Source organism: Engraulis encrasicolus, chromosome 7 (assembly GCF_034702125.1).
Source record: "Engraulis encrasicolus isolate BLACKSEA-1 chromosome 7, IST_EnEncr_1.0, whole genome shotgun sequence".
NCBI classification, from domain to species: domain Eukaryota; kingdom Metazoa; phylum Chordata; class Actinopteri; order Clupeiformes; family Engraulidae; genus Engraulis; species Engraulis encrasicolus.
Window position 1 is genome coordinate 48,374,254 of NC_085863.1, and position 18,526 is coordinate 48,392,779.

The following is an 18,526-nucleotide window of genomic DNA, read 5'->3' on the forward strand; positions in this document are numbered from 1 at the left end:
GTGAATGAGTGTGTGTGAGTGAGCATGTGTGAAATTTTCCGACCAGGGATGGCTGTGTGTGTGTTAAGCAAGACCAGTGGAGGGCAGTATTTACAAATGCCTCAGTAGACATGATGAATTATTGAAAACCCATTTGTGTTAACACAGCCATGTTTTTAATTTTGTGTTTTTAAAGTGACTCGTTAAGCCATGTCAAGTGGATGGAGGATGGTGTCAGGGGGACAACCTGAATACAGTTTCTTTTTCTTTTACATCCATAACGTGTCACTATGACAATGTGTCTTTTGGAATGGATTTAAAAAAGCAAAACAACAAAACAATGTATTTTTTAACAGTTGTATCTAAAGCATTGACATTCACATTGTACAACAGTTAGTGGTCTTCTCTGCAGCCAGGGCAGACATTAACAGTTTTTCTCAAAATGTTAATTATACTTCGACAAAATGAGGCATGCTATGTTCTCTAACCGGCAGGCACATAAACAGTGTCACAAACACAACAGAGCTCACTGTTTTCAAATGAACATCTTTCATTTTGTTTTGTTTGTTTTTAAAAAAACATCTCTGGGTTACTCCAAAACACGTCACAGTTTTACCTGAAAACAGTACTATCATTGAGAACACATACAAATAAATGCCACCGTATCAAAGGGGGTTGTGCGTTCATGCAAAACAGTAAAAACTCTCTCACACGCGCACACACACACGCGCACGCACAGAGACACACACAAAACACAGACACAAGCACACGCACACACACCACTATTTAGCTCTGAGACAAGTACATTGAACTGATAAACAACAGCAACACTATAAATTTCACTTCACCTTTTCCTGTGTTCCAAAGAAAGTGCTTAGATGTGAGTTAGCTTGGCAGTGCACACACCACTATGGGTCTCTTTCCGATGCGTGCACACCCATATTTTCAGTAGTCACATACATGTATTTATATATATATATATATATACTGTATATATATCTGTGGTCTGGCTGCTGAGGTGAGCTGACAGCAGTGAGAATTGTTTGCAGTTGGCTTCGACCTCGGCCACCCGATCATAAATGACTAGACATCCAGATGACACTTTGCTCTTTTAGGGCACGGTACCGCACGTACAGTATCTCCGACCCACACCTTCCATGCGATAAGCTAGTATCGTCTCCTCACCGTGCTCACTCAGTCTGTCTGCATCTCACAAAGGGCAGTATTAACAAGAGCAGCACCTTAGGAAGTTGTAAGCCTTGTAATCATTGATCATAAGTTTTTTAAAAAATAGGCCTATGAGTGATATTAATCATGATATCTGCTGAAATGACTTCACATGTGGAGGTGCTGTATGACCAAAAGCAGCACCGTATGAAGTTGTGAAGTCTGGTAATCATTGATCTTAAGTTTTACAACATCTACTGTATGTTATTCTTGTGAAATCTGCTGAAATGGTTGTGCATGTGGTCGGAGGTGCTTCTTTTTTTCCAGTACCCTCTCTGCCCTCTCCCAGACTTCAATAACAACCCCCACCCCCACCCCCACCCCCCCTCTACCCCCTACTTTGACGGGGATTGCAATCCCGGTAATGCTACTATCTTTAGTTTATGTGCAGGCTCACATGACACACCAAACCAAACCAAGTAGCTAAGTAACCTCGGCCGAGGAGGTCTGACAGGAAATGGCAGGAGAGGCAAGAGAGAGCTGAAGTGCAAAAAGGCTTTCTCGCAGGAAGTCAAAAAACACCAAAAAAAGAGCTTCTCTTTTTCTTTCGTTGTTGTTGTGTCAGAAGAAGAAGTACAAGTTCAAATAAGTGCAGCTGGGTGACAGAACAAGGGGCATTATAATGCACCTGTTGTCTCTTGTCAGTCTAAGATTTCACCTCTTTTACTCCAGAGACCTACATCATTGTCGAGGGGGGCCCCACTTGCCTTAAGACAAAGAGCCATACATCCCTCTGGAATGTCTACTAGTAGAGTGTTCTTCACCATAATCGGCCAGGTGGTCAGTACAGTAACACCTTCCTCCTTTTTCATGCCTTTTCATGTCTTTCTCCTTTCATGTCATACTGCATCTCATGCCTACACTATCTCTTTCTCTATCTCTCGTTTTTTTTTTCTTTCTCCCATCTTTTGAATACATTAGTGTAACTTGAATGTAACTTCAAATTGATATAATAAAACAAGCAAATGAAAAAAAGGAGATTCAAAATGCAAAAAAAAACCCACATAACTTTTATGAGGTAGGCAGAGGTAGGTAGAATAGGCATGGTGATCACTTTGTTGCGGTCGATGCGCATTCATGACAATGAATTTGTGACAGACATTCAGTAATGTTCAGTATGTGCAATAATAAGTACCTTCGTTGCTGGGGAGAGCCGTAAAAAGACGCACTTCAGCGAATGACACATGTCTAGCTGTAAACTGGTAGAATTCGAAACACTTCAGCAGCATAAGGTTCCCATCCAGGAAAAACATGCGTTACATAATATAATCTACCACCCATATTTTTTCCACTTACCAGTTTGTCAGTGAGGTCATTTTTTATCCCCTCATCCCTCAAGACACTCAAGACCCCCCAAAAAGAAGTGAAAGACCAAATACATATCCACAGGATTATCCCAAGAGTTAGTGGTGCGTAAGGGTATACGCAGTCACGTCTTCACCGCACTACTTTCCATCTGACTGTCATAGGTTGCGGTGAGCGTGTCCGTGCCAAGTTCCACGGTACCAAACTCGTCCTCCGAGGTCCTCCTCTGGCTGCCCACGGTCCTCTGGCTGCCGCCGTGCTGCCAGCTCTGGCCCGAGGCGTAGGACTGCGATAATCCGTTGGCTTTCCTGTCCCTGCCCAGCAGCGCCCGGCTGCCCAGGCACAGGATCTCCTTGAAGGCGCTCCGGAACTCGGGACTGCGGCAGTAGATGAGGGGGTTCAGGCCCGAGTTTGCGTAGCCGATCCAGTTGAGTATCCGAAACGTCAGGCCGATGTCGCCCAAGTCCCAGATGGCCGACACCACGTTCAGCACGAAAAAGGGCAGCCAGCAGAGCGTGAAGGTGCCCATGATGATGCCCAGCGTCTTGACCGCCTTGTGCTCCTTCAGGTAGAAGCGGGTGCGCTTGGCGCCCCCCCGGACGTCCCCGGCGGAGGAGCGGCCGGCGGCCGAGCGCGTGCTCTGCTGCTGCTGCAGCTGCAGCTGCTGCAGGTGGAAGCGTCCCTCGCTGCGGTTGATCTTCTGCAGCTGCTTGCGCGCCTCCTGGAAGACGCGGGCGTAGACGAAGACCATGACCACCAGCGGGATGTAGAAGGAGATGATGGAGGAGGAGACGGCGTAGGCCGTGTTGGTATGGAACTCGCAGCAGTAGGTGTCGTTGTTGCAGCTGCGCGACTCGGCGTCGTCCGAGCGCCACCAGCCCATGTGGATGGGCAGGAAGGAGATGAGGGCCGCCACCAGCCAGACGCTCAGCACCACCACGCAGGCGCGCCGGCGCGTCAGCAGCGACGGGTAGCGCAGCGGCGAGGTGATGGCCACGTAGCGGTCCAGCGCGATCACGCACAGCGTCTCGATGCTGGCCGTCACCGACAGCACGTCGGCCGCCGTCCAGAACAGGCACAGGAAGCTGCCGAAGTGCCAGCTGCGCAGCAGGATGTAGATGGCGCCGAACGGCACCACCAGCATGCCCATCACCAGGTCGGCGCACGCCAGCGAGGTGATGAAGTAGTTGGTGACCGTCTGCAGGCGCTGGAAGCGCACGATGGCCGTGATCACCAGCACGTTGCCGAACACGATGCCCAGCACCAAGATGCCCATCAGGATGCCCAGCAGGACCACCTCCGCCTCGCTGCGCTCCCCACCTGCTGTGCCCGACGCCACTGTGCCCACATCCTCCGCCGCCGCTGCTGCTGCTGTGGTGGTGGTGGTGCCCGCTCCGATGATGATGTCCGCCCACGAGGAGTTGGTCCCCACCGACACGTTCTCTGCCAGTGCCGTGGGGCTTACGCTCCCCATTGGCCTGAGGGAGCAGGTGTCAACCATAAACACAGACAGATGTCAGCGCTAGCATACCGAAACCAAGCCGCCCAAGCCCTGATCAAGCCTTACCACTGCGCTGCACGGACATGCACACATGCACACACACACACACACTCAGACTCACATATACACACATTTAGAGAGACACATGCATAGAAACACATAGATACGTGCACACACATGTACACACACACACACGTACACACACACACACACACACACACACACACACACACACACACACACACACACACACACACACACACACACACACACACACACACACACACACACACACACACACACACACACCGAGAATCATGCAGCTCGACCAGTTTAACAGCTTAAAAAATGCCAAGCCATGCCGCACAGAAAGTACAGTGCAGATAAGATCAAACAGAGAATTCTCATATAGTTAGGTGTTCTGTGAATGTGTCACTGATAAGGACAACTGTAAAAATAGGTGACATTTTTCACGTTTGAAACTTAGATAAAAGTCACAGCAGTAAAGAAATATCACACTCACTTGAAAAGGGACGCAGCCTTATAATCCGCTGAATGAAATGTCGTGTCGTTTGAAAAAGAAGTCCAAAGATATATCTGGTAGCTTGCATAAGTGTTTTGCCCTCATGTGTTCATATCGCAAAAAAAAGATTCTTGTTTCCTCTCTTTCTCTCTCTCTCTCTCTCTCTCTCTCTCACACACACACACACTCTCTCTCTGTATCTCTCTCTCTCTCTCTCTCTCCCCTCCCTCTCTCTCTCTCTCTCTCTCTCTCTCTCTCTATTCCTCTTTCTGTCTCTGCGTGAACCGTCCTCTGGTTGGTCACAGACTGACAGGAGCCCTGTCGCCTGAGCACATGAGGTCTCCTGGACTAAATGTGCCTCCCAGTCTATTTCTCAGAACCCTTATAGAAGCCAGCCGTGACATCACACACCAGACAGCCAATCAGCAGTCACATAGGCATCAAGACTAGATTGCTGTACTTTTTTGAAATGTATGTTTTTCCTCCGTTACCGGCAAGCAATGTGATTCTATCACTGACTTAGTAATATTACTTCACAGTTGTGAGGAGGACGTTAAAGGAAATTATCACAGCAGAAATGTATTGGTATCTACATTGACATCTAAAGGTGTACAAAATGTTCCAAACATATTCCAAAGAAAATTCCATTCATTGAAATGATCGCCATAAATATATATACATAAATAAAACAAATTTGTTTTAATTCAACAACTTTGTTATAGATCTGTCCCAGCCTGTCTCTATTAATTATTACTATAAAAATAAGACTGGCATCTGGTAGTAATGCTTCAGGCTACTGTACGAGTTCAACTTGAATTATGAGGTTATTAATGACGGTGGACATGTGAGCATGAGCAATTCAAAACATCCACAGACTACTGGGTATTTCTCCAGCAGTGAATGTTTCAGAAGAAGGTGGGGCAAGAGAGGGAGGAGGAAGTCATTTAGGCTACTGATGTGTTGAGAAGAAAACAGTCCCACTATTCTCAGTCGAGTCATGAGTCTTCTCTTGCCACCATAATACTCAGAAATTCAAGCTTCACAGACCCTTTGAAGGACTCTAGGCCATTCTTGTTATCTATTTTTTTGTTTTGTTCCAAAGCTCTGTCTTAGATGCCTGCAGGAATCAATAGCTATTTATCAGCAATGAAATTTGTCACACCTCCTCTTTAGGAGAGAGAGAGAGAGAGAGAGAGAGAGAGAGAGAGAGAGAGAGAGAGAGAGAGAGAGAGAGAGAGAGAGAGAGAGAGAGAGAGAGAGAGAGGAGAGAGACAGAGAGAGAGAGAGAGAGAGAGAGAGAGAGAGAGAGAGAGAGAGAGAGAGAGAGAGAGAGTAATGACTCGGGATGATCATTTGTCTCCCGACTCCTTTCAGGTCCTGTGCACACAGTTTATCATCTGTAGCATCCATGTTTACCACTTCGCTTGGAGAGCGGCGCAGAAATTTCTCTCAGGAAGCAGACCATTGAGTGAGGAGACTGAGTGACCTTCCAACACCTACATCCCCCGTCTCACCCCCTCCACCAACACATACCCCCTTAGGTGAAACACCTCCAGGGAGACACAGAAAATTCTCTCTGGAAACATTGAGTGAAGACTCAGTGACCCACACCACCGTTAACACTCCCGCCACCGGACCATCCAGAAACACATAGCCCCTTAGGTGAAACACCTCCAGAAGACACAGAAATGTATCTCAGGAGACAGATCATTGAGTGAATAGACCCAGTGACCCACCGCCCCCAACATCAGCGGCAGCAGCACTACCAGCACACTGCCCGACATGAAACACCTCCAGAAGAGACAAACATGGTCTGAAAGCCCCCCCAACAACCTACAATGTAAATGGGACCCAATTCTGCCCCCAACCCCCTCTGCCTGGGCACCACCCCGTCCACCAGCAGTAGCAGCAGCAGCACTACCACCTCCAAAAAAAATACAATATTCACCACCAGAAGCGACAGACATTTCTCTCGGGAAACAGCCAATTTAGTGGAGAAACCAAGCAACCCCGGCCACAACTGGCCCGGAGGTGAAACACCTCCAGAGTAGCAGGATGAGGTCCAGCAGGGGAGCATTGTAATCATTAACCGAAACCACTCAGCCGATCCCACATCATCGCCGATCCAGTCAATAGTATGCAGACACGCGGCTGCAGACTGCAACCTCACACAAGAATTTGCTGACGACCCGGCCGCTGCTACTAGGGAAACGTAGAGCGAGGCAGACAAATAAATATAAAATACCTCTCCAATTGCTTTGATTTAAAACATGAAAATAACCGTGCTATGGTGAGGTATGCAGGCACACTTACCTCAGAAGGCACGGTTGGAGGATTTGCTCACAGCTGTGTTTGGAGAGACAGAGTAAAACTCTGCAATGCATGAAATGGCAAAATAGGATTTTCTGCTCTGAAAAAAAAACAAAAACACTTTGGATCAGGGTGTGGGTGAACTTTGTTGTGAATGACCTTCTGACCGACTGATAAACATGGAAGTAACCCATTTCCATTCCAGATTTTTTCCTGTCCCACTTGCATATGGACAGCTAATTGTTTTTTGGCTGTGCTCCTATTTTGTCCTATCAGTGTCAAAGCCTACAGTATATGCAAATGGCCTTATCGTCCATATTTTTGGCAATGCATAACCAACCCTCATTTGCATAATAAGTGTTGTCATTCCGTCCATGACAAAATATTGTCACAGATGCTGGCACCTGATTGTCCCGTCCCGGCTTTTGATAAGGGACATCACAACAAAGTGTGTTTGTGTGTGTGTGTGTGTGTGTGTGTGTGTGTGTGTGTGTGTGTGTGTGTGTGTGTGTGTGTGTGTGTGTGTGTGTGTGTGTGTGTGTGTGTGTGTGTGTGTGTGTGTGTGTGTGTGTGTATGTGTGTGTGTGTGTGTGTGTGTGCGTGTGCGTGTGCGTGCGTGCACACGCGCGTGTGCGTGCGTGAGTGCATGTGTGTGAGTTTATCTGTGTCTGCTGTTTGTGTGTGTGTACGTGCGCGCGTGCGTGTGTGTGTGTGTGTATGCGCACAATGCTGCACGTGCATGCATGCGTGCGTGCATGTGTGTGTTTTTATCTGTGTCTGCTGTGTGTGTGTGTGTGTGTGTTGGCGCTATGCATGCACGCATGCGTTTATATCTGCGTCTGTTTGTGAGAGACGTAAATAGAAAATCTGTTTAGGGCCTTTTGCACAAATAAAGATTGATGCCAGACAGTGAATGGGGTGAGGGGACACATAGTCTCATCCAGTGTGACCCAGTCCAGCCCAGCCCAGGCAGATGCATGCATGCAGACAGTCCACAGGAAGCGATCCTAATCTGGGAAGGATAGCGGGTTCAGCAGACTCTCTGTGGGCGAGTCGCGGAAGCGGCTTCCAGGTGTCCGACCGACCGCAACCTGAGACCCACTCAGATCTGAGCAGCACCACTGGAACTCGTAATCCCACAAGGATGACGAGGAGCTGGAGGAGGAAGAGAGGGGGGGGGGATGAGGACATACCAAAGACCCCTCCCTCCCTCTTTCCCTCCGTCGCTCACTCACTCACTCACTCCCTCCCCTTCCCACAAGGTCAAGACAAGACAGGCTCACTTCCTCGCCGAGTGCCCCAAGGCTGGGACACACGATCGGGGCTGCCAGACACAAAAGGGCTTCCATCCTCTCTCTCTCCCTCTCTGCCTCTCTCCCTCCCTCTCTCCCTCTCTCTCTCCCTCTCTCTCTCTCTCTATCTCCCCTCCCTCTTTCCCTCCCTCCATCCCTCTCTCCCTCTCTCCCTCCCTCCTCCCTCTCTCCCTCTCTTCCTCCTCCCTCTCTCTTTCTCCCTCCCTCTCTCCCTCTCTCCCTCCCTCTCTCCCTCTCTCTCTCTCTCTCTCTCTCCCTCCCTCCTACCTTCCCTCTCTCCCTCCGCGCCGGCTGCCCTGGCTGGCTGCTTGCCCGCCCGCCCGCCTGCTTCGCTGGAAAGAGGAAACGGGGACACTCAGCGAGTTTCCACAGGATACTCCTCAACACCCCGCTGCCCTTACCCACTCCACGCAGCCGCCTCCTCTCCTCATCAGGCCGCCTTGCCAGCCCTACCCGCCTGTCCATCAGTACCATGGCAGGGGCAGCAGGGCCAGGGGTGTCCTCTACAAATCTTGGACCACCATGAAATATTGCAGATTTAACGAGGCAATACCATTAAAATGTAATATTGATGGCCCTCAAAGGGGAGAGTGCTGTCAGTCAAATCTCTGGCACCACTAGAAAATTACAGATGTAAGGAGGTAATATTATGAAAATAAATTAATAGTCTTCAAGGGGGTAGAGTAAGTGCCAGGCCCTTGGAATCGCTCTACCCTTTGGACTATACCCCATGATACATCCAGGCATTCAAGCCAGAAAAACCTACAGGGAGGAACAAAAGTGTTAGCTGTCCTGGGCCCAGGGAAAGGGGGGGGGGCAGAATTGGGTCCTCATTATATTGGGTGGGGGGCATTCGGCAGAATCGGATCCTCATTACATTGTATGTATTGAGTGGGGGCCCCTTTGAGATGACTTTGTCAAGGGCCCTAGGGAAGCCGGCAGGAGGCGAGAAAGTGAATTGTTTCGAGCCAAGGGAAATTTTGAGGGGGGGGGCATTCGGCAGAATCGGATCCTCATTACATTGTATGTATTGAGTGGGGGGCCCTTTGAGATGACTTTGTCCCGAGCCCGGGCCAAAGCTGTCAGCAGCCCAGATTCCATCTAAGCACTATCACGCTGTCGTGTCACCGGTCTGCCGCATCTTCCTGTGGAAGTGAAGCCGGTGCAGCACACTTGTTCCTGTGCCGCCGCGTCGTGTTTACACAGACACGCACACAGCGGACCTGTTGCCCGGCAGCACCTGAAACTCTGATGAGCAAATTCCGGCTAATTCCCACTGGAGGAATTAACGTTTTTTTAATCTTTCCAGGCAACACTTTTTTATGTTTTATGATCCTTTTTTGGTATGTATTCGGCATGACATGGATCAACGTGTAATGACTGTGCATTCCTTACTCAAGCTTTAACTCTACGTTACAGATTAGTAGAGTAGTGGAGTATTTATTTGTCACATTGGCTACTGAACAGCACTATGGCCTGTAAGCTAAAGCTTGGAATGATCTGATAGTCTGGTAGTCTGATTAACTCTGTCCCATTACAAGTACAGTATTTTAGGCTACATGCTGCAAATTATACAACATAAAAATTGTAATTGTCTAGAACTGTTCAGATTCATAACTTAAGTGCGGGATGCATAGCTTTTAAACTGGAAGATAATCCATGCAGACAGTGCAAAGCCATACATCATATACGTGAAGTATCTTTTGTTGCACTCACAAAAGTGTAACCTCATCTCAGTTCAACGTTGTTGCTTGTGATGAAAGAAGCGGCCTGTCGACAAAGACATGTCCCTAGTGAGAAATTAGTATCAGCATGTCAAGCCAGTCCGGTGGTGCCCCTACTGTTGTCTATTTAAAGCTTGTATACCTTGAGAGCCCTTGGCGCGGTTAATTACCTTTGTGCCATTGTGAAAGGCCTCAAAGCGGTATTATCAGAAAGGGAAATAGCCGCCCCCGTGACAAAGATCGCCCCATACCCCACCCCACCCTATAGTCTGCTGAATACACAATGCCTATTCGCCATACTACAGAACCATGGCCCACAACCAGGGAAGCCGACCTGGGGGGACAAAGGGCTCAGTTGTCTCTGGTCCAGGGAGAGAGGGGGCCCAGAATTGGGTCCTCATTACAGTGTATGTATTGGGTGTGCTGGGCCTTTTACATGACTTTGTCCCGGGCCCGACCAAAGCTGTCAGCAGCCCTACCCACAACCAACCCCATCTACACACAAACCCACCCAGCCACCCACTCTGGACTCCCCCCCAACCCCCTATCCTCTGTCACTGTCTGAAGCGGCGTCTGCCGTTCCCACCTGATCCGTCCCTCGTTTTGTCAAAAACAGGAAAAGATAGCACATCTGCACAAGTCGTGAAGTAATGAAAATGTCAGCGAGGCACTTAGGTTAATCAAAGATAAAAGCCAAGCCAGTGCACGGCAGCACCAATCAGGAAGATAAGTCTTCGGCACTCAAGAAATGGAAATGACGTGCGGGACGCTTTTCATCTACAAGTCGTTTCTGGCTTCTTTTTTTTTATTGCTAATGTAGTCATTCACAGTTTCATCCTCATTCCTCTTTTATGTGCTCTTCCTTTTTTAAAAACCCAAAGGCCTTCAGTCGAGTGCTATAAATGTCTCGAATGGTAAAATCATAAAAACAGTTTTTTATGGTCAATGGATCCAGGGGCGCTGACAGCTTTCACTGGGCCCAGGACAAAGTCGCCTGAAAGGGCTCCCTACTCAATATGTACAATGTAATAGGGATCCAATTCTGGGCCGCCTATCTCCTTGGGCCCGGGACAACATACCCCTTTATCCCCCCTGTTGACGGCCCTGAATGGAGCACAACTCCTAATAATAGTGATCCCGATAAATCATGAGGGTAAGGTATGCAATCTTATAGAAATGAACAAAAACGTGTTATGCTGAAGAGACCTTTTCTTTCAAGGTCTTTGAACAATTTTAGTTGAAGTATAAGTAATGCAATGGAAATGAGCAGTTGCGTAAGCTGCAACTGACCAGTAAGCCTTATTGGTGCATGTACCCAGGGCTGCTAACAGCATTGACCAGGCCCAGGACAACATCATCTGAAAGGGCCGTACAATGTAATTGGGACGCAATTCTGGGCCCACTCTGTCCCTGGGCCTGAGACAACTGACTCCTTTGCTCTCCCCCCATCTGCTTCCCTGCATGGACCATTTCATGCATAGTCAATTAATTCCAAGCCATTGTGGCTGTGATGAGGATTCAAGCATCCTGAGCGTTTATTTATCCTTTTTCTGGAGGTGGGTGAAATGAAATAACCATGGCAAGGGTGGCATCAGGGTCAAGCATGGTTGAACTCACAGCTTCGAAAAGGTTCGATTTCCATCACCACCATGTGGGCGAAGGGAACAACTAATCAGCATTCATCTACCCTGAGCATGACACCATACCCACACACCATCCTTCAGTGCCTAGCCACATCCACGGACAGTTGATTGTAGAGACTGTGTAGCCACATAGCGCATGCTTTTCCACCAGTGGTAATAGGCATTGAATAGTTAAAGGTACACTGTGCAAGAAAGGGCCAAAAAAGGTACTGCAACTATGCTGCTCATTGAAACTGGGCTGCCTATTGCCAGATTTGATCTTTTCATGAATGTTTACGAATATTTTCTAGTATGGCCCAAGTTCAGTCATTTTTGCAGCTAAAAATGGCTATTTCTGGAAAATTCAAAATGGCGGACCATGGAGAAGATCCCCTTTTCATGTATGAAAAGTGCAATTTTTCCAGTCATAATGAATACTTAGAATTTGATGGTGCTGGTAAGTATTCATGGAAAAGGTAACATTAGTGAATGGGCAGCATGAATTCTGGAAATAAACAACTAAAAATCTCACACAGTGTCCCTTTAACTACACTACTATGACATAACAAAGGGCCTTTGGTAATGCACTAAGACTTGGTCTTTGCCATTCTGGTAAAAAAGCATATGTATAACGCCGTCTCTTAACTGGTTAAATGTATAAACTGTATAAAAGGAGAATTTCAGTTTGTGCTGTAATGTGTTGTGTATTTATACCCTGACAGCAACGTTTTGATCACCCTGGATCTTCATCTGGCATGCCTGATGAAGATCCAGGGTGATCAAAACGTTGCTTTTTAAATAATAACGTTTATTTTTGGAGCTTATCGGCAGTGTGCAGACCTACCTTTTTCAACTGTCTGACTTTTTTGTCTGGCACCTGCAACACGTGTTTTTGTGGATGTGCGTACCCTACCCAAAATGACTTCATGTCACTTCCCATGTCTATGTTGATACTGTAGATCTAAGTCAACTCCACCCTTGCTTGAGAACGACACGTTCATGCTATGTTCCGTGATAGTGCAGACCACAAATTTTACCTCTTTCAAGACACAGTTCCTCTGGCCTATATACGCTCCTAAAATGTGCTTGCATCAACCCAACCCACCTCACCACATGCACGCGAGCACACACACACACACACACACACACACACACACACACACACACACACACACACACACACACACACACACACACACACACACGCATACATACACACACGCACACGCACGCACGTACGCACGCATGCACACACACCTACCCCATGTCTGACCACATCCTTCCTCTGCAAGTGACTCGTTCTGACTGTGTGTTCAATTTTATTATCTGTTGTGCACTATCACTGTTGTCGTGTAGATTACAGTAGGCCTGTGTTGTGTATGTCCTGTGAATGTCTCCATTGTGCAACTACTTTCCTGTCGCAGTAACTGCAGCAAAATATCAGAGCCTGGTATGAGGGTCTATTTGGACCTGTGCCTGTAGCCTAGCAGTGTGCTTTTACTGTGTGTTCAGTTGCATTGTTTTCTCTTGTGCTATCACTGTTTTCTCATAGACGTTGTAGCTGTTGTATCACTGTCTTGGTACCATAGTAACAGCAGCCTATTTGCATTGGGGTTGTGTCTTGTGTCAGTCAATATGACCTACCATCGAGCTGAACAGACCAACCCATTGCAACGCACTGCAGCGCAGCAAGGGGTTAGCATTTAGAGTTCTTCATCTCAATGAAGTAGCCCATTTCGACAGACCACAGGTGCTTGTGGCCTAACAAAGTAGGATCAAAGCTTAATGTCACGCACACACACACACACACACACACACACACACACACACACACACACACACACACACACACACACACACACACACACACACACACACACACACACACACACACACACGCATACATACACACACTCATGTCACACACACACACACACACACACACACACACACACACACACACACACACACACACACACACACACACACACGTACGCACGCACACACTCGCCGCTGGCCTCATCACCACAGTATGCTTATCACAGTAGGCCCAAGTGATTAGTGTGCGGTATTTGCATGCATTAACCATAACCACCGAGGCAGAACTCACTGATAACCACCTCAAGGCGTTTTCCACATTTTTCGGCTCCAGCGATAGGCAAGTCGTTAGACTACTCCTGTACACATCTGAAGCTCTCAGAGATGTCTGCCTTTGCCGCTTGCATTTCTGGCAAAAGGTCTTTTTGCAGTTCTTGCGACACTTTTTCCAATTAACTAGTGAAATTGATTAACTAATTCATTTATAACAAAGAAAGTCCTTCTCTTTTTGTCAAAATGTAGAACGACGATTTGATACAACAAGGAGAATATTTTGTATCACTCTGATGCTGCTAATTTTCGCCTAACTCCTAATGATGCTACTGTAACCGGTTCAATAAAAGTCAATAATCTGCAGAGTAGTCACTGTAGCATAACGTGAAACGCCATCATGTCACTTCCCCTAATAGCTACAGTACTTCCTTATTGTACCATGGCTTTGGTATTCATCTAAACAACAAGGCTAGAATAGAGAAATAAAGAGGACAGTGAGAGGGAAAGAGAGAACAAATGAGAAGAGAGATGAGGAGAGAAAAGGGGAGAGCGAGAGAGAGGGGGGGGCACAGCAAGAGAGGACATGATAGATGAAGACTAAGAGGATGCAGTCACCAGTCAACATCCAGCGTGCTGGAACAACATTTAATATAAAAAAGACAACAAATGATCTACAAGAGAGCAAGAGCAATGATCAGAAGCTCATGGAGAGAAAATTCTGCCCGGAGGAGATCCAAACTAAGAAATGAAAAACATTAAATTGAATACTTGGACGGGATCAAATCAGGGCATTGGGCAAACCTACTGAGGGTCTGACGTGGTAGAAACCAGGCCTGGACTGGTAATCTGGGACACAGGACATTTCCTGGTGGGGCGATGGTCCTGATTCTTAGAGTTCGTTAAACAAATCAGAGGAGCCCTGAATCCAAAAATGCTCTGGCCTTTTTTGGGCCCAATCCCGCTCTGGTTGAAGTCAATGCCACTTGAAGAACATTTTTTTGTTTTACTCCCTGCGAGAAATTCAGATCCCTCTGACAGCGTTGAGAAGTCAGCAGAGAAGAATGTGGAGTGTAACTTTACAGCTGGGTGTGCTCCAGGAAGTGTTTTAGCTACTTAGACTATAAGCACTCAATCTCATTGACCTTGGCAGAGTGTGTGTGTGTGTGTGTGTGTGTGTGTGTGTGTGCTGATGCTGAATGAGATGGTGATTGCTCCTACTATAGAGAACTAGAGCCCAATTTGGTGACAGGGCAACACTTATAATACCTTGCTTGTTTGCACAGGTCAGTACACAGGTCAACTATGCCTGATTTTTCACCTTAGTAGCCATAATAAAGAAGCAAATGGGTGTTTTACTGTATCTGTTTTGTTCAACATTTAAAATAATGCATTTATGCATGAATGTATGGAGGTATGAATATGTAAGTGAGATTGCTGCCATATGTCCTTATCTCCTGCCATCTACAATTGAAATAAGCTATCTGTCGTCCCTGACTATTTCTTTATTTTATAACTCATGGCTCGGGTTACTGTTCCATGATTTATATGTAAAAAAAAACATTCAAATAAAATCAGTCAAGTAAGCAAGTGGTCAGTGGTATACAATTTTAATTGGGAACTTGTCAGAGGATGGTGTGTAAAAACAGAGGTAGAGAGTACACTGTAAAGATTTAAAGTTCTTAACCCTTTCATGCACGGTGTCCACATACGTGGACAGTAATTCTAACCCCAATTTAGATAGGTAAATAGTGGTTATTTTTTTCCAAATTGTATATGGGAAGTACCATGAGGTTCATTACAATACTTTAACAGCAATTATAACTTTTTGCACTAAATATTAAGTGTTTGATGACATCATCAATCTAAGAAATCCACCGATGTGAATTATGACCATAACAAGCATGTTTATATCTGAAAATCAACCACACCAAAGGGCAATTTCAGGTTTAAAAAAATATTATGATGTTTAGTACAGTTCACTTGAGAAGTCTATGTTGTTAAAATCCAAATTTACAATAAAGGTAGGTTTTTATACAATATAAAGCTACTGTCCACGTATGTGGACGTTGCGCATCAAGGGAGTCTAATGATAAACATATTATTTATGATTACCGTGAGAATATTCTGCTCATTTTGGGCAAATACTTAATGTTATGAGCATTTATAATGATTATAGTGTGAAAATAAATTATTTTTAACATATTTAACACATTTTAACACTTTTAATTTAATAAATTCAAGAAAAACTACCTAAAATTAGTGTTTCACGCACGTGTCTATAGGCATATTTCGGGTTTCTTTCACCACAAAATGACACAAATGATGTAGGAATGAGCTAGAATACATGCTGAATCAAATACAGATCTGTCTTCATCAGAATTGAAGTTTTTTTTCCACATGCAACAAGGTTTCCCCACAAATCTTGCCATAGCTGTGTATGTAAATATTGCTAAATTGACAGTTTTTTTTCTCTTTTTTCATCTTTGTTCGTTAAATACTGTAATATATAATGTGTAAGTGTCATATAATGTTGTAATATTACATATAGTAACATGGAAAGTAAGTAAAATAACTTGCATTTATAATAGGAGGTCTATTTAACACTATTTTTTCACAGAAAATACTTGAACATGCTGATGAATGACTACAAAACGCATGTGTCTGGAGGCAAATTTCATATTACCTTTCATATAGGGACAACATAAATGATGTAGGATTGAGCTAGAATCCATGCTGAATCAAATACAGATGTGTCTTCATCAGAATTTAAGGTTTTTTCCACATACAACAAGGTTTCCCCACAAATCTTGCCATAGCTGTGTATGTAAATATTGCTAAATTGACAGTTTTTTTTCTCTTTGTTTCATCTTTGTTCCTTAAATAGTGTAATGTATAATGCATAAGTGTCATATAATGTTGTAATATGACACAAGGTAACATGGAAAGTAAGTAAATTAACTTACATTTATAATAGGGGGTCTATTTAACACTATTTTTACAGAAAATACTTGAAAATGCTGATGAATGACTACAGAACGCATGTGTCTGGAGGCAAATTTCATATTACCTTTCATATAGGGACAACATAAATGATGTAGGATTGAGCTAGAATCCATGCTGAATCAAATACAGATGTGTCTTCATCAGAATTTAAGGTTTTTTCCACATGCAACAAGGTTTCCCCACAAATCTTGCCATAGCTGTGTATGTAAATATTGCTAAATTGACAGGTTTTTTTCCTCTTTGTTTCATCTTTGTTCCTTAAATAGTGTAATGTATAATGCATAAGTGTCATATAATGTTGTAATATGACACAAGGTAACATGGAAAGTAAGTAAATTAACTTACATTTATAATAGGGGGTCTATTTAACACTATTTTTTTTACAGAAAATACTTGAAAATGCTGATGAATGACTACAGAACGCATGTGTCTGGAGGCAAATTTCACATTACCTTTTATACAGGGACAACATAAATGATGTAAGATTGAGCTAGAGTACATGCTGAATCAAACTGAGCTTTTTGTTCACCAGCATTGGCTGTCTTCTTGCATGCAATAAGAATTTCCCACATATTTTTCTATGACCGCCTATATAAACAATGCTATTTTTATATATATGTTTTTGTTGTTGGTTAATTACAGTGATATATGGTGTTAAAGTGTTTATATTGTGTTGTTATATAGCATAAAACACCATAAAAATGAATAAAACAGCTTAATTTGAACTTGAAATACAGTATAGGCCTATATAACTTTTCACTCCTTTGATGCGCAGTGTCCACATATGTGGACAGTAAAATAACTTCCACATCAAAAGAGATTTTTGAAAAATTCCAAAAGATTCTTCATATTAGCTCCATTATGAGTGAGAAAATCAATATATAAAAAATCTTGCACATTTTTTTCATGGTGTCTGCATGAAAGGGTTAAAAGACTTGTTTGCCACCGTGGAGGAACCCCCAAAAGTTGTCTGCGATACGTAAACGTTTTCTAGGACACCGGCACTATATATGACAAATTGGTCCTTGGAAAAACCCCAAGGCTTTCTTGAAAGTTCATAACAGAACTCAGGAAGCTGCCGGTTCTTCAAGGAACCCCTCGATTGCTATTGTGGAAGGACCCCCAAAGCTTCACCAAGGAACTTTGGGGTTCTCCCCAGAACTTGAAGGTTCTTCTTAGAATTCTTAGGGTTCCTCAGAGAATTAACTTCCTCCACGATCCGACTACAATACAAGGGTTCCGTTTCCGCCCCCTTGGCTGATGGCTGCACAGTGATCCGGCTGCCGACCCCATCGACCCCTAAACCTACAATAACGAACTAATTTGATTGATATTTTACCAATTTTCGTCTTATACATATGTAATACCAAGGACGTGATAAATATGAGTGGAACAGGACGCAAAACAGAGACTTCAAACAAAGCGGCATCGAACTCAAAAGTTAGCAACCAAGCTAAAGCAACAGGTGAATCTGGTGATTTAATGGCTGAAGTGTTAGCTGAAATGAAACAAATGAGAAGGGACATTTCTGAAAGATTGGACAAATTTGAAGAAACAATTAAGGATGTAAGGGAAGAACTAGGCCTACGGGCATCTGGACAGAGAATGGACGAGGCAGAACAAAGAGTGAGTGACTTGGAGGACCGAAGCATCCGAACCGACAAGCTTCTAGCATACATATTGCGCAAACAACACCGCCTCGAAGCACACTGTGAGGATATCGAAAATCGCGCAAGGAGGTCGAATTTGCGGATTTATGGTGTGAAGGAGGGTACGGAGGGCAGCGAGAATATGCGCGATTTCACAGAGAAATTACTGAAGACAGCCCTCGGTATCAACGCAGATGAAGACTTGGGCATAGAGCGAGCTCACAGATCCCTCGTCTCGAAGTCTGCGTCAAATGCCCCGAGATCCATCATAGTGAAATT

At 45.1% G+C, this 18,526-nt stretch overlaps 1 protein-coding gene across 1 annotated transcript; it reads right to left on the reverse strand.

Annotated features, from left to right (window-relative positions):
* Positions 1-1,745: 1,745 nt before the first annotated feature.
* Positions 1,746-4,894, reverse strand: LOC134453030 (beta-2 adrenergic receptor-like). The gene is made up of 2 exons (XM_063203783.1): positions 4,536-4,894; positions 1,746-3,989 (listed from the first exon to the last, which is right to left on the reverse strand). Exon 2 carries the CDS (start codon positions 3,983-3,985, stop codon positions 2,636-2,638), a length of 1,350 nt encoding a protein of 449 aa, XP_063059853.1. The 5' UTR covers positions 3,986-3,989; positions 4,536-4,894; the 3' UTR covers positions 1,746-2,635.
* Between the last annotated feature and the right edge of the window lie 13,632 nt (positions 4,895-18,526).

What these genes read in the sequence shown, in the direction of transcription:
- LOC134453030 (XM_063203783.1), bottom strand. Translation starts at nt 3,985, where the DNA reads ATGGGGAGCGTAAGCCCCACGGCACTGGCAGAGAACGTGTCGGTGGGG.